Here is a 16,063-nt window from a genome sequence, read left to right on the forward strand (position 1 = left end):
GATATGCCTGGTAGTTTAGATATTTGTATAGATTCTATATAAATTTTAAACACTTCCCATATTGCAAAAACCCAAAGATCTGGGGATGCATTAACCTCAATGACTGGAAAATCTGATTGTGAAAGTTGAGGGATTGAATCAAATGGAATGAGTACTAGAAATAAAAGATAGAATAATCTTTCTGGGACCACACTCTAGATTATTTCTCAAGCAGTGCCCTGAATTGATTATTGCTCTATTATTAATAGAGTATTATTTACTCTATCACTTCCCCTCAGTGACTGTTATATCATCTAAGAAAACACACATTTAAAAGAGAAAAATCAATACCTTTAACTAGAAATGTTAAAGATAAAATATTATGGGATAATATGAACTGTAAGGTTAAACTCTAGTAAGGTTAAACTCTCAGAGGGTTAACATTGCTTCTTTTCCTTAAAATTCAAGGCCAACTGTGAGAGGACACACATTTGGAAAGTTGGAGGGCAGGAAATAAATTGTGGTGATGGAGGAATCTATTAACTAAAAGGCATGGAAAAACCTGACTCCCTCACAATGGGACACGCTAATTAAATTCTTCAAGTAGAAGTAGTACTTTCTTCTATTTATTTCAGCAAGAAAATAAATTTTAAGAGTATATGCTTTTCTTTTGCATTTTGTGTAGATATTTTAAGTGGAGATAAAGATAAATTAATGATTTTTTTAAGGAAACAAAACCCAAATGGCCTGCAAACAAATTATCTGTTGCACTGTTCTGGTTGCTGGGAGAGGGGGAGGGGCAGGCTCTAAGATGAGGCACCAGTCTCTCCCCGAGCTCTTTCTCCAAGGTTCAATTATGGCACATCCATGTGGATCACACTTGATTTTACATAGGAGCTCTATTCAAAATAAAAAGCCAAAAGAGGGAGAGAAAGGGGAGAGGGACTCAAGAGCCATGGCAGATGAAACTGCTGAGCTAATCCTAATATGATTGCACATCAAGAGATGAGAGCAGTTTTCCAAGAATGCTCACCCATAATGTCACCGTAGCTCCTGATAAAAAGTACCATGGAAGACGACTACATAGAGGCATGTAAGGTTCCATCTCCTGCAATTTTGAAGAAATCACAGCAAAATTCAAAATCTACCCTCAAAGTTGGGATGCCAAGCAGTAGTCAAAACCACAAAACCCAGTTAAACTAGAAACCTCCCCCAGAATCCACTACAGCTCATGGGCAGCTACATTCTAGCAATGGTTCCTTCCCTTCAAGGAGAGACCTTCAGGGCTCTTAAGTGAGATATTTCACACAGGGTATGAAACATAATGGATACACACTATATCCTCAGGATTGAATTAGAGTGGTATTCAGGGCCTGGTAGATGGGAAACAAAGTCAAAGCCTGGGGGCTGCTACTTACGTGGACATGCTTTAATGATATTACAGTTTTCTTCTAATTGAACTGAATTGAACTGCATTGCTCTATAATTGCTATACATTATATCAAATAGGGCACCATCTTTATATTTACAGTGTTCTGTGTGTTCTTCCACACAGTTCAGGGGACCAGAATTTTCTATCTTGATGTTTGTCTAACTCATTAATGGAAGATATTCATTATATCAGCTGAAATTCTTAGCTATATCAGGAGGCAATGAGATCTTACCCAAAAAAATTGCTATATAGTAAAAAATAGCTGTCAGCAGAAATCTAAATCATGTAATCCTATCCTTTAGATAGGGAGGATTTTTACACCCTGAGGATTTTTAGGGAAGACTGAATGCAAACAGAACTTGACAGGCAGAATAGCTGTCCCAGAGTTTCTACTCAACGTGTGTGCATGTGTACACATGTGTGTCCAATATGTATGTGTTTGTGTGTGCATATTTGTTTGTGCACGTGTGTATGTGTGTCCATACATACATGTATGTGTTTCCCAATACAGACTCAAATGTGAGAGCTCTGGCCATCCTGACCCGCTGAAGAAGCACTGCAAGGAAATCAAAAAAACCTTGATTTCAAAACCATTCAAGCGGATGACTCACAGTGAATTGATCCATATTGTTTTTCAGCTGGTTTCAAATGTAAACGTTCAGCACATCTTGTTTTTATGGCAATGATTTTAGGCCTGCTTTTAGTTTCCTTTTTATACCATGAAATATGAATAGATACACATCATGTCATTATCATGACAATGTCTCTTTTAATATATTTTCTTAATGTCATACAGCTACCCAAGTTGTTAATGTATTTTCCGAGGCGTTTTTCCCCTTTGCTCATTTACTGAATTTTTTGTAATGTCCACTAAAAGTTAATGTTTAGTGAATGCATAAATGTCTAAACTGTGAAAATAATTTTGAGTATTATGCCACAAGAATAGTGCCCTGAACAGAGTGGGAAATTCTGCTGAAGAGACTGTGTTAGAGGCATACTCTATTCTCCCTTTAACAGCATCAGGCCACACAGTGATTATGGATGATGAAAGGTAGGGACGCTAAGAATATGCGGTCAAGAGTCTGGTCTTTGAAGGCAAAGTACCTCGCATTTTTCACATTAAAAAAAAAAAAAAAGAGGTACCAAGAAGTCAAATTACTCAGTCACCAACATATAGGTGATTTGCCAGTGAAGGAACCCCAAATCTAGACTTTGCCATCCAGACACAAGTGCAATGATCTTCCCATTATAATAAATTAAAAGGGACTAGGTGAATAAAATTAGGTCTAATAAAACAATCACTCATAAGCTCACTATCTTAATACAATACTATTTTAATTTTGGTATATTAACATAGTATCATTTCCATGTGCATATGTATTTATATACTAAGTCCACTGCATACACATTATTTTCCATTTTCCTTTTATTTTATTTATTACAAAACTAGGTTATTTCATGGCATGAGGCCTTGTATATGCTTCAAAATCATCTCGTGGCAGGGAGGAGCAATTGTAAATGAAACAAGACTGTCCATGAATTAGTATTCTTTGAAGCTGGGTGATGGGTCTATCCTGGGGTTCGTTATACTTTTCCATCTACGTTTTTTTTTCCTAAAGATTTTATTTATTTATTTGACAGAGAGAGAGAGACAGCGAGAGAGGGAACACAAGCAGGGAGTGGCAGAGGGAGAAGCAGGCTTCCCGCTGAGCAGGGAGCCCGACGCGGGGCTCGATCCCAGGACCGCAGGATCATGACCTGAGCCGAAGGCAGCCGCTTAACCGACTGAGCCACCCGGGCACCCTCTACTTTATTTGTATATGTTTGAAACACGTGTGAGAAACAAGGAAAGATGTTTATAAGATTTATATGTTGGAAAATATTTTAAAGGCAAATTAAAATATACACTATTATTTGTGTGGCGACCTACAGCGGTGACTCCATTGAGACATGCTGCCCGTCAGTGCCCTGACCTACCTTAGTCACTGCATTCATCTTCCTGTGTTTACACATCGCTTCAAATTCCGGTCTCAGCTGGAGCTGTTGTTGCTCCTCTTCGAAATCCACCAGGTCCCACTCATATTCCATTCTGGCCTGTCGCTGTTTCCAAAACTCCAAAAACAATGTGACTGTAGACAAAGAAATGTGTAAAAACAACTGTAATCAAGGGATGGAGAAATAAAGTCCATAACAAAGTAATCTGGGGCTCTTCTTTTTTCCTTTACTTTAAAAAACCATGTTGGCTGAATATGGTTCTTCTGTCACTACTATGTTGGCTTAATAGCAGGTAATAACATTGAAATAATGCATATATAAAAACTCCAGGGCGCCTGGGTGGCTCAGTTGGTTAAGCGACTGCCTTCAGCTCAGGTCGTGATCCTGGAGTCCCGGGATCGAGTGCTGCGTCGGGCTCCCTGCTCAGCAGGGAGTCTGCTTCTCCCTCTGACCCTCCCCCCTCTCATGTACTCTCTCTCATTCTCGCTCTCTCAAATGAATAAATAAATCTTTAAAAAAAAAAAAAAAACTCCAGTTAATTTCGTAGCAGTCCACTCAAGAAAAAAACATTTCAGGCACGTTACTCTAGTCTGAAGTAATATTTAAACTTAACTTTTTAGTAAAACCTAGATTTTGCTTGCATGTTTTCTTTTTTTTTAGCGAAATCATTCAAGTGATCATACCAGTTTTTCGGGCTTAGGTAAATTTAAGGAAAACATGAGAGCCACTACCATAGCACAATCCCTGTCTGTCTCTCTGTCTCTGTCTGCCTGTCTCTCTTCCTCTCTCTCTCTTTATATATATATACATATAATTTTTAATAAACTTCCAATTGCATCATAACATATTTACAGAAAAGTACATAAAACACAACGGTACAATTTAAAGAATTTTCACAAAATGAACATTCCTATGTAATCAGCATCAATATCAAAAAATAGAACATTACCAGAACCCCCAGAAACACTCCCTTATGACTCTTCTAAGATGTAAGTGTAACTAGTATCCTAGCTTCTAATATCATAGGAGAGTTTCACCTGTCTTTGAACTTTTCATAAATGGTGACATACCATAGGTAGTTTTGTGTTAGGTTTTGTTTTGGTTCAACTTTTCTTATAAACTGAATCCATATATTGCTGTGTATAGCAAAAGTTCATTTATTTTCATTGCTGTGTAGTATTCCATTATTTATGTAAATCACAATTTTGTTTATTCTCAGGTTCATGGGAGTTTCAGCTATCGCCAGGTTTTTTGCTATTACAAATAGTGTTGCTGTGAATGTTCTTATGCATATCTACTGGTGGGCATATGAATGCCTTTCTCTTGGGTATATATCTAAGAATGGAATACTAACACAATCAATATTAACTTATAATTTTATCACCTGTGATTCAAATTTTAATGTTTCATCTGACACATTCCCTGCTTACTTTTATTATAATTTTTAATTTTTTTTTAATTTTTAATTTTTTTTAATAGGATCCACACCCAGCATGGAGCCCAACACGGGACTTGAACCCACAACCTTGAGATCAAGACCTGAGCTGAGATCAAGAATCGGACACTTAACTGACTGAGCTATCCAGGTGCCCCTTTTCCTCCTTTTAAAAAAATTTATTTTACTGTAAGAACAGTTAAGCAGCTTTCTACCATCTTAACAAATTTTAAGTCTACAATACCTTATTGTTGACTATAGGCACAAGGTTGTACAGCAGCTCTCTAGAGTTTCTTTATCTTACTTAACTGAGACTATATGCCCATTGATTAGTTACTCCCTTTTTCCCTCACCTCCACTAATCCCCAATAATCTCCATTCCACTCTCTGATTCTATAAATGTGACTATTTTAGATACTTCATATAAATGGGATCAGGAAGGATTTCTTTGTCTGTAACTGGTATATTTCACTGACCATAATATTTTCAAGGTTCATCCATATTGTCACATATTGCAGAATTTCCTTCTTTTCAAGGGTGAATAGCATATCAAATGTATATACCAACAGTATGTGGTGTATTTATATACCACAATTTCTTTATCTATTCATCTGTCAATGTGGACATTTAGGTAGTTTCCACCTCTCGCTTATTGTGGATAGTGCTTCAGTGAACATAGGAGTCCCAACATCTCTTCAAGATCCTGATTTCAATTATCTGGAGTAAATACTCAGAAGTGGTATTGCTGGATATAGTAGTTCTATTTTTAGTTTTCTGAGGAATTTCCATACTGTTTTCCAGTTGTACCATTTAGCATTCCCACTAACAATGTACAAAAATTTATTATAATTCTCCACATCCTCACCAGCTCTTGTCTTTTGTTGTCTTGGTAATAGCCATCCTGACAGGTGTGAGATGACATCTCATTGTGGTTTTGATTTGCATTTCCCTGGTAACTAGTGACACTAAGCATTTCATCATATACCTATTGGCCATTTGTATATATTCTTTGGAGAATGTCTATTTGAGTCCTTTGTCCATTTTAAAATCAGGTAGTTAGGGTTTTTTCACTATTTTTTCAAAGATTTTATTTATTTATTTGAGAGAGAGAGAGAAAGAGAGCGAGCATGAGTGGGGAGGGGCAGAGGGAGAGGAGAAAGAATTTGAAACAGACTCCAAACTAAGCACAGAGCCTGACATAGGGCTTGATTCCACGACTGCAAGATCATGACCTGAGCCAAAACAGAGTCAGATGCCTAACCGCCCTGGGTTTTTTCACTATTGAGTTTCAGGAGTTCCTTAAGTATTTTGGAGATTCACCCCTTATCAGAGATATGATTTGCAAATATTTTCTGCCATTCCATGGGTTGTCTTTTCACTCTGCCATTTTCTGTGCTGCACAGAAACTTTTTAGCTTGATGCAGTCCAACTTGTTTTTGGTTTCTGTTACCTGGGCTTTGGTGTTATGTCCAGGAAATAACTGCCAAGATCAATGTCATGAAGTTTTTCCTTAAATTTTCGTCGAGGAGTTTTATATAGTTCCAGGTCTTACATTTAAGATTTTATCCAATTTTGAAGTGATTTTTGTGTATAGTGTAAGATAAAGATTCAATTTCATTATTTTGCATGTAGATATCCAATTTCTCCACACCATTTGTTGAAGAGACTATCCCTTCCCCATTGTGTATTCTTGGAACTCTTGTCGAAGATTAGTTAACCATATATGTATGGGTTTATTTCTGAACTTTATTCTGTTCTACTGGTCTGTATATCTGTCTTTATGCCAGTGCCATATTGTTTTGATTACTGTAGCTTTGCAATTTTGAAATCAAGAAGTGTGATGTCTCCAGCTTTGCTCTTTCTCAAGACTGACCCAGCTACTTCAAGACTCTTGTGATTCTACATGAACTTTTTTCAGTTGTTTTTCCCATTTCTGTTAAAAAATGCCATTGGGATTTTGGTAGAGATCATATTGAATATTTAGATCACTTTGGGTAGTATGGAAAAATTAATAATATTAAGTCTTCCAATCCATGAGCATGGGATGGCTTATTATATTATTCCTCCAAATATTTAGAAATATAGATATTGTTTGCTTTGCATGGTTACAGTATGCATGTTCCAGTTTCCATGGGTTAGTTATATAACACAAGTCCCCCAGCATGACTCAAAGTTCAGGTACTGCAGTAAATTAATTGTGAACTGGGCGCCTGGGTGGCTCAGATGGTTGAGCGTCTGCCTTCGGCTCAGGTCATGATCCCAGAGTCCTGGGATCGAGTCCCACATCGGGCTCTCTGCTCCTTGGGAGCCTGCTTCTCCCTCTGCCTCTCTCTCTCTCTCTCTGTCTCTCATGAATAAATAAAAATCTTTAAAAAAAAAAATTGTGAACTGTTGCATAAAGTACAAATTTTGCTGTTAGTTCTTCAAACCACAAATCACTATATAAATAGCAGATGTATATCATGATTAGTGACCAATCACATCACGTTAAATGCTGCTGGTGTTTGAACCACTACATATCTGTTACTCCATTAATGCACAGAGAGCAAAGCATCCATTTGTGTTTTCTCCTTGTCTTCCATGTGACATTTTACAAAAATGGTTATCAAAAGATAGTACTGATCAACAAGGATGAAAGTATAGCAAGGAATAAAAAGTGATTAACAAATAAAACATAAATGGAGTTACAGAAGAAATAGAGGACTCTGAGACTATTGACACGGCTGCCATTTGAGAGACTACACATATAGCCAGAGAAATCTAGCAAAGGCAATCTTACTGCCATAAATGAAGAAAGCAGTTGTGAGGAAGAGGATGATGTCCCACAGGAAGTGACGTTGGCAAAACCTTCAGCTTAAAGGGACTCTCAGAGATGGTTCATTACAGTGAAGGCATAGAGGATAAGCTAATGCTCACATCAGATTGTTCTATCCTTTCCCATCCTTTTTCCCTATCAAAATCTTATTTTTAAAAAAAACCAAAACAAATTCCATATCTTCCATAGTTATCTCAATTCCTCTAGTCAAGAAAAAATTCCTTCCTCCTCTGTACTTCCTCAGCACTTAAAATTTAATGAGAGCATGTATTGGATTCTGGCCAAATTAGATTGTGACCTTCTTAAGAACAGGTTATATTTCACTCATTTATTTATTCACTTTTTAATTTAATACTGACTGAGACAGATGGCTTTTACTCATTTATTCATTTATTTACTCATGTATTCAGTAGATACATTGTTACTAGGAGAACAAAGTTTTAAGAGCATACTATAATTAAGTAGTGTTTTAGTATTCCAATATTTCCCTGAAGGAGATCTACTTGCATACTTAGAAGCTGCTTCCTAAAGGTTTGGCTTCCCTAGTCAGGCTGCATCTAGGTGCTGATTGAGATCTTCCCCCTTTGGGACACTGACAGGTCTTGGCATACTCCCAAATACTGGGAACCACTAAGAACAAAGAAGGCAGTGGAGATAATCACAGAGTTTAGAGAGATGACCAAGAGTTCAGACTGGATTGATCAAAAAGATTCATCTCCTATACCAGATCACATGGTCAGGACTGGGAGAGGTAGTTGTTTTATCTAATGCACAGAAACCAACACAGAGAGACAAAGCAAATGAAGAAACCCAGAAATATGTTCCAAACAACAACAACAAAACAAAAAGAAAAAGAAAATAAACCTCAGTAAAAGACCTTAATGAAATGAAGATAAATGATTTACCTGATAGGGAGTTCAAAATAATGGTCATAAAAGATGCTTACCGAGGTCAGAAGAACAATGTGTGAACAAAATGAGAATCTGAACAAAGAGACAAAATATAAAAAAGTAATAAACACAGAGAGCTGAAGAATGCAATACTGTACTTAAAAATTTCAATAGAGTAATTCCACAGAAGATTAGATCAAGTGAAGCAAGGATCAGCAAAACTGAAAACAAAGCAGTGATGAATTCAATCAGAGGAGCAAAAAGAAAAAAGAGTGAAATCAGCTTAAGGGACTTATGAGACAATATCAAGCTGACCAACATTTATATTACAGGCTCCCAAAAGGAGAAGAGGGTAAGAAAGGAGCAGAAAACTTACTCAAAGATATAATGTTTGAAAACATCCCTAACATGGCGGCGGTGGGGGAGGGGGGTGGGGGGAGATATATCAAATCCTGGAAGCCAAAAGCATTCCAAATGAGTCCAAAAAGACCCACACTACGACACACTATAATTAAATTCTCAAAAGGTAAAGGCAAAGAGAGAATCTTGCAACAAGAGAAAAACAACTTGTTATGTACAAGGGAACCATCATAAGACTATCAGCAGATTTTTCAGCAGAAACTTTGCAGGCCAGGAAGAAGTGACATGATATAGTCAAAGTGCTGAAAGACAAAAACTGCCAACCAAGAATATTCTAACCGGCAAGCTCTCCTTCAGAACTGAAGAGGAGATAAAGAGTTTTCCAGACAAGCAAAAGCTAAAGGAGTTCATCACCACCAAGATGGCCTGGCCTTATAAGAAATGTTAAAGGGACTTCTTTGATATGAGATAAAAGAATGCTAATTAGTAACATGAAAACATATGAAAATATAAATCTCACTAGTAAAGATAAATATATAGTTATATATAGTTAAATTCAGAATACTTTAATGTGATGGGAATGGGTAAGTGATTTATAAAACTAGTATGAAGGTTAAAAGACAAAAAGTAGTAAAAATAACTATACAATAACTGGTTAATGAATAAACAAGATAAAAAATGTAAATTGTGACATCAAACGCATAAAAAACGGAGAGGAAAGTAAAAATACCAAACTTTAGCATGCATTCAAAGTTAATCTGTCTTAGCTTACCATAGACTATTACTAACTATAAGATGTTTTATATAAGCCTTGTGGTATTCACAAAGCAAAAACCTATAACAGATACCTAGAAGATAAAAAGAAAGGAATATGAGCATACCATTAGAGAAAATTATCATTGCCCAAAGCAGGAGGGCAAGACAGGAAGGAACAAAGAAATTATAAAACATCCAGAAAAAAATTAACAAAATGGCAAATGTAAGTCCACACCTACCAATTACGACTTTAATGTAAATAAACTAAATTCTCCAGTCAAAAGTCTTGGAATGGCTGAATGAGTAAAAAACAAGACCCAACTGTATGTGAACTGCAAGAGACTCACTACAGCTTTAAGGTCATACATATTGAAAGGGAAGGGATGAAAAAAGGTATTCCGTACAAATGGAAACCAAAAGAAAGCAAGGTTAGTTATACTTATATCAGACAAAATAGACTTTAGACAAAGGCTATAGTAAGAGGCAAAGAAAATCATTATATAGTGATAAGGACTAGTATTGTTCCTTTAACCTAGAATGTGTTAAGGACTCAAATTTGGCCACGATCCTCAAAAAGCAAAGGTAAACCAATTCACTATTAGAGTAAACTTTTCCCCAAGAGCTGATGGTAGCACCTCTTCACACACACAAAGGTCTGTATGTTCCACATATGGCGGCTTCTCTGTGATGAAATCGAAGGTTGCAGTGGGTGCACAATCTCTCTCATTGGAAACAACCGCAAACTATTGTATTTGCTGTAACTGGTGCACCTCTCATGCACTATTGATTCCGAGTAATGATAGAGGAAAGACTTGGCAGCCGTACGATAAAGATATAGCTGGACTTAGCAAAGTTGGGGTAATTAGAGGATTGTTAGTAAGATTTCTCTGTCCTCCGTTCTTTAAATCTAGGCTGCTCTCTTCACATAGCAGCTCTGCATTTAGCTCTGCTAAATCCCTCTGCTTCACACCCATATCCCCATGTTTTGGTGTCTTTTTGCCTGGATTAAGCTACCCTTGTTCTCTTGCCCAGTTTTTAAATGTACAGATTGTTGAAGACTTTTTTTTTCAAGTTGGAAAGAAAAAAGTATATTTTTTCCCAGAGTCCCCTGAAATTTGGGACATGTTTTAGAAGTCTTCAGGCTTCCTCCTGCTGAGTTACTCTTACATAAAATATTTTCCTCACTGATGGCAGGAACAACTTCATGACACCTCTGTTTCTCATGTAAAATGAAAAAGATGAAATGCTGGGACATTTCCAAAATTAAGGGGAATTCTACTTTACATGGAAGATTTTTAACAAACGGAACTGGAAGCTGGAACCAGAATTATACACAGGAAATTTAGATTCAAACATGGATTTATTAGCCCTCAACAGTTGTTGATTCTTGTTCAACTTTGTGCCCATGATTCAATATCATCCAGCCATTTTTATGTGTATTCTTTCCTGCATTAAGTACTTATTGAGCTGGTTTTTTTACCATAGTGCTGGGAGACAGTATGAGCTGAATGCATACAAAAATAAAGAGATGATTAATAAAGACCTTTTCGGACCAAGGACCAAGGACTACGACCACCGATGTAGACTCCATCAGTGTACTGATGCTAGCTAGCAAAGACACAAAGGTCCAAAATCACCTTTGGTATATAAGGTATGCCATCTGTTATATATATGTTATACAGATGGGTCACATAACACATAACCTGGAGAAAGTTGTTTTTTTATATGACTATTTACTCACCCCAAATTCCCATGAATATTGCAAAGAACACTGTTGACTCGTTATCAAATAAATGGGAGATCTGTAAAAACAGCAATAACATCACAAAGGCTACTTAGTGTATCAAATGCGATACAAAAAGAGAGAAATTCCAAGTCTTTTCATCGTTCCACAATGCATACATACCTTTGAAGCCAAACACGTGGTATTTAGTCTCCAATAATCACACACTTGATCACAGAGTGGACACATGATAATCTGACCTCCAATTGTAGGGTCACAGATCTCAGTGCTGCAGAGGGAACAGCAGTTATTTTCAAAGTGATGTGTTTTCAGGTGACAGAACCACTGTCTATACAGCTTCTCACATATGGCAGAGGGGTAATAAAGCAGCAATTTCTGTCGTTGGTCAAGTCATGTTTTGAGAAACAGAATATTTACAGCTGATCATTAAAAACAGATTTTCCATAAAGCACCCGGTGAGGGGCAGCTGTTACGTTTTGTTTTGTTTTGTTTTTTCTCTCAAAAATATCAATTATCTGCCTGCCATCAGGAAACATTCTGAGAACATGCCAGGGAAATAATAACAACAGTCTCAGTTAGTATAACAGCGAGATGTTCTCTCTGTTTGGGCAATTCAGTTGCACTCACCTGCTTGAGTTACCATCCATTGATAATAAGCCGTAAATGAAACAAGCTAAGCCAACTATAGCTGCAAAGGACAGCATTTCGGTGTAAAATCCAAGAAAGACAAAATACATGGCAATTTTTTCTCCAAAATAATTCCTATGAAAGAAGGTAGAAATAAGATCAAAGGTTAGAAGAATGATACTATCCAGAGAGCTTTGGTTTTGTATTCAGACAAGACCTATATTCCTGGCTCCTTTGCTTTCTAGCCCTGCAATTTTGGTAAAGTTACTGAACTCTCCTCACTTTGGTTTCCACAACACAAAATACAGGATGATGCTTATCCACAGAACTGGTATAATGACTGGGGCGCCTGGGTGGCTCAGTCGGTTAAGCATCTGCCTTCGGCTCAGGTCATGATCCCAGGGTCCTGGGATCGAGCCCCGCATCGGGCTCCCTGCTCAGTGGGAAGCCTGCTTCTCCCTCTTCCCACTCCTCCTGCTTGTGTTCCCTCTCTTGCTGTGCCTCTCTCTATCAAATAAATGAAATCTTTAAAAAAAAAAAATTAAAAAAAAAAAAGAACTGGTATAATGACTAAAGGAGATAGCACATAAAAGTCAGAAACCAACTGAGTATAAGTTAAGTTTTAATTCTGAGATAATAAGGTAATTTGAAAAGCTTCTAAGTTTTAAGGAGAGTTTAAATGTATTGAAATAAACTGCAGAACGTTCTGCAATGTAACTTCCAGCAATTAAGATCAAATCACATTCACAATGTGAATGGAGTTTGGCTTTATTTATCTTTCTAATATAAAGAAGGTACTCTGACCACATTAGACAAGGTTCTATGTATAAGCTTCCATCTTCCTGCAATTTTGGATCTCTGATGGATGTTTACAGGGTTGTGAGATGGGTAGCAAACCACGGAATTAAAAATGACCACGTAATAAGAGTTCCGTAAAATACGCAGTTCAGTTCTTGCTTTACAAAAAGTTAAAAAGTTACAGCATTACGTGTCCTAAGTGTTTAAGTCTTACCACCAAGGTTTTTTTCTTGTTTCTGTTTTTGTTTTTCAGACCAAGTCCCCTTTAAGGAATCCCTTAAGGAATCCGAGAATATAGTTTTCTCTGTCTCAAAAACCTCATTTTTTAAAACCAGATTAATCCTCCTATTCATATAGAGTTCGGCTTATCAAATTTGTGAAACCTTTCCACAGTTTCCAAGGCAGATAGATATGATCCCTTCTGGGTTCTAATAGCATGCTATACCACCATCTATTACATCACTTAATATTAACTTATAATTTCCATACATGCTCAAAAATACAACTCTGAACATAAGGGTATAAACTTAATTTCCCAATATTTACATATTTTCTTGTATTTAGTACTAATTTTATTGAGCCTCATATTCTTCAAGTACTCAAACGTCCTAATCTTTTCTAATTAAAATAGGCATCTCGCTGCTTATACCATCTTTCATTCTTTTCACTGATTATAAACATTTTTGCACTGTTATTTTCTCTTGTTCTGTTCCTCAAATCACTATAAACTTGAAATTAAATTATAACTCCATCATAGTCCCTTGTTAATTTGCCACTCCCAAATTCCTTAGGCTCACTTACACTTAGGATAAGTGAATTTGTTTTTTTCTTTTCTTTTCTTTTTTGCTGAAAAATACAGCAATTACCTCAATACTGCATAATATAAAAATCTTTTTTTTTTTAAGATTTTGTTTATTTACTTGAGAGAGAGAGAGAGCATGAGCCAGGGGAGGGCCAGAGGGAGAAGGAGAAGGAGACTACCCATTGAGCACAGAGCCCAACACATGACTGGATCCCAGGACCCTGAGATCATGACCTGAGCCAAAGGCAGATGCTTAACCAACTGAGCTACCCAGGAGCCCCAAAACATTAAAATCTTTTAATAAAGGATAAAAATATTTGATTTTGTGGAGTTTACTATTCATCATATCTATTTCCACTTGATGTTTTAAAAATTACAAAACCAATCATTTTTTGAAGTGAAGATATTAATATGACTGCTATAGATTTAACCTAAATTCTTTGGGAATTTATAAAGAAACCAGATATTTCAACAACCTTAATTTTAAAGAACTACCTTTTTCTCCCTTTTAAATTTCAAGACTCTTACTCCTTGAGAATTAAAAAAAAAGTCTTCAAGAATTCCAGACTTTTAATTAGTATTAAAAAATTCTTTAAAAGAGAAATTCTCAGATGAGCATTTATTATATATGGAATCATAGAAATTATTTTACTAAACTTTCGATTTGGGAAGCTTAACAATCACAGATTAACAACTAAACCATCTCTTGCAAATGTAAAATGCAAAAGACATATCTCAGATTTGTATTATGGCAAAAATGTACACAGTATTGAAGTAACATTTAAGATGTTAAATTATCTCATTATTCATAACAAAGAAAATGGGAGAACTCTAATAATATGAGATACTCTATAAAGACCCAAATATAAAGAGAACCTTTCCTTTGAGTATTTATTTTTAGAAAAATGAGCCTTATATGCATACCTACGGTATTTCTTAACCTGCCCATTTTACTTACTAGACTTTGAACCCATCTGTAGCCCCATAGCATCTAAACAGCACGTTGACAGGTAGGAGACATTCATTAATATTGTTTGTGAGATCTGGTGAGAAGGCATTGGTCTAATTTTGTATTTCCAAGACTTAGTCTGAGCCACAGCAAATAATCAAAAGAATGATGATATAATTGAGCTGAGTATGGGCTTGAGGAATGAGCAGACAAATGCAAACATTTAATTAAAAGGAATTCATTTTTATAGTGAATTTATGGCATCTGAGACACTTAGCTATTACATTTAATAACATTTGAATAGCACCATTATATTCAATATAAATATGTTTATTCTAAGCTATTTACTATATAGGCATATATTAAGTATTAAACCACTCAGAATAGGTGATATCAAAAGAAAAATAGAGAGAGCTCTTAAATTGGAAAGAAAAAATAAGATCAGAGGGCATGTAACACTGAAGACTGATAAACCAATGATGGCAACCTCAGTATTCCTACCATTTCTTTAAAAATAAAATCTAATATGACAAAATGATCAGTACCCAAAAGACAGCAAAACTATTTACAAATGTTTGAACATGAAACTAAAGTTTGGTGTAGAGGTAACATGAACTATGTGAAATCTCAGAAATCAGACTCCTAAATTCTAAATCTCTTTCTAGCCATCCCAAGGCATCCTGTCTTCCTTTTTTTTTTTTTTTTTGAAATTTTCCATATCCAATCATCCACTAAATGCAATAAATTTTGTTATAAAAATCTTTTTCTAATCCATAGTCGCCTCTCTTTTCTATTACCAATATCTTGCATGTGACCATCAATACCTATTCCTGAAAATTTTTAATAGCCTCCTTACTTCTCTGACCTCAGTCTTGCATCCATCTCTCAACTACCTTCCTTATTTCCAATGAGGTGATGGTTCTTTTTTTTTTTTGTAGTTTTTAATTTTATTATGTTATGTTAGTCACCATACAATACATCATTAGTTTTTGTTTTGTTTTGTTTTTTTAAGATTTTATTTATTTATTTGACAGACAGAGAGAACAAGTATGTAGAGAGGCAGGCAGAGGGAGAGGGAGAAGCAGGCTCCCCGCTGAGCAGGGAGCCCAATGTGGGGCTCGATCCCAGGACCCTGGGATCATGACCTGAGCCGAAGGCAGCAGCTTAACCGACTGAGCCACCCAGGTACCCCACATCATTAGTTTTTGATGTAGTGATCCATGATCCATTGTTTTCGTATAATACCCAGTGCTCCATGCAGTACGTGCCCTCCTTAATACCCATCACTGGGCTAACCAATCCCCCTTCCCCCCTCCCCTCTAAAACGCTGTTTGTTTCTCAGGTCCATAGTCTCTCATGGTTCATCTCTCCCTCCAATTCCCCCCGCCCATTTTTCCCTTCCTTCTCCTAATGTCCTCCATGTTATTCCTTATGTTCCACAAATAAGTGAAACCATATGATAATTGACTTTCTCTGCTTGA

The 16,063-nt window shown here is 36.3% G+C and overlaps 1 protein-coding gene across 1 annotated transcript in view; it reads right to left on the reverse strand.

Moving 5' to 3' along the window:
* Positions 1 to 16,063, reverse strand: part of ANO5 (anoctamin 5) — an 84,677-nt gene that overhangs the window by 25,772 nt on the left and 42,842 nt on the right. Inside the window, exons 8-12 of the mRNA XM_081798455.1 lie at positions 12,034 to 12,168; positions 11,569 to 11,674; positions 11,404 to 11,464; positions 3,389 to 3,540; positions 1,013 to 1,087 (exon numbers count right to left, since the gene is read on the reverse strand). Of these exons, the coding sequence (XP_081654581.1) occupies positions 1,013 to 1,087; positions 3,389 to 3,540; positions 11,404 to 11,464; positions 11,569 to 11,674; positions 12,034 to 12,168 (529 nt within the window). The remainder of the gene's footprint in view (positions 1 to 1,012; positions 1,088 to 3,388; positions 3,541 to 11,403; positions 11,465 to 11,568; positions 11,675 to 12,033; positions 12,169 to 16,063) is intronic.

Source organism: Leptonychotes weddellii, chromosome 11 (genome assembly GCF_054177405.1).
Source record: "Leptonychotes weddellii isolate Sample4059 chromosome 11, ASM5417740v2, whole genome shotgun sequence".
NCBI lineage: Eukaryota > Metazoa > Chordata > Mammalia > Carnivora > Phocidae > Leptonychotes > Leptonychotes weddellii.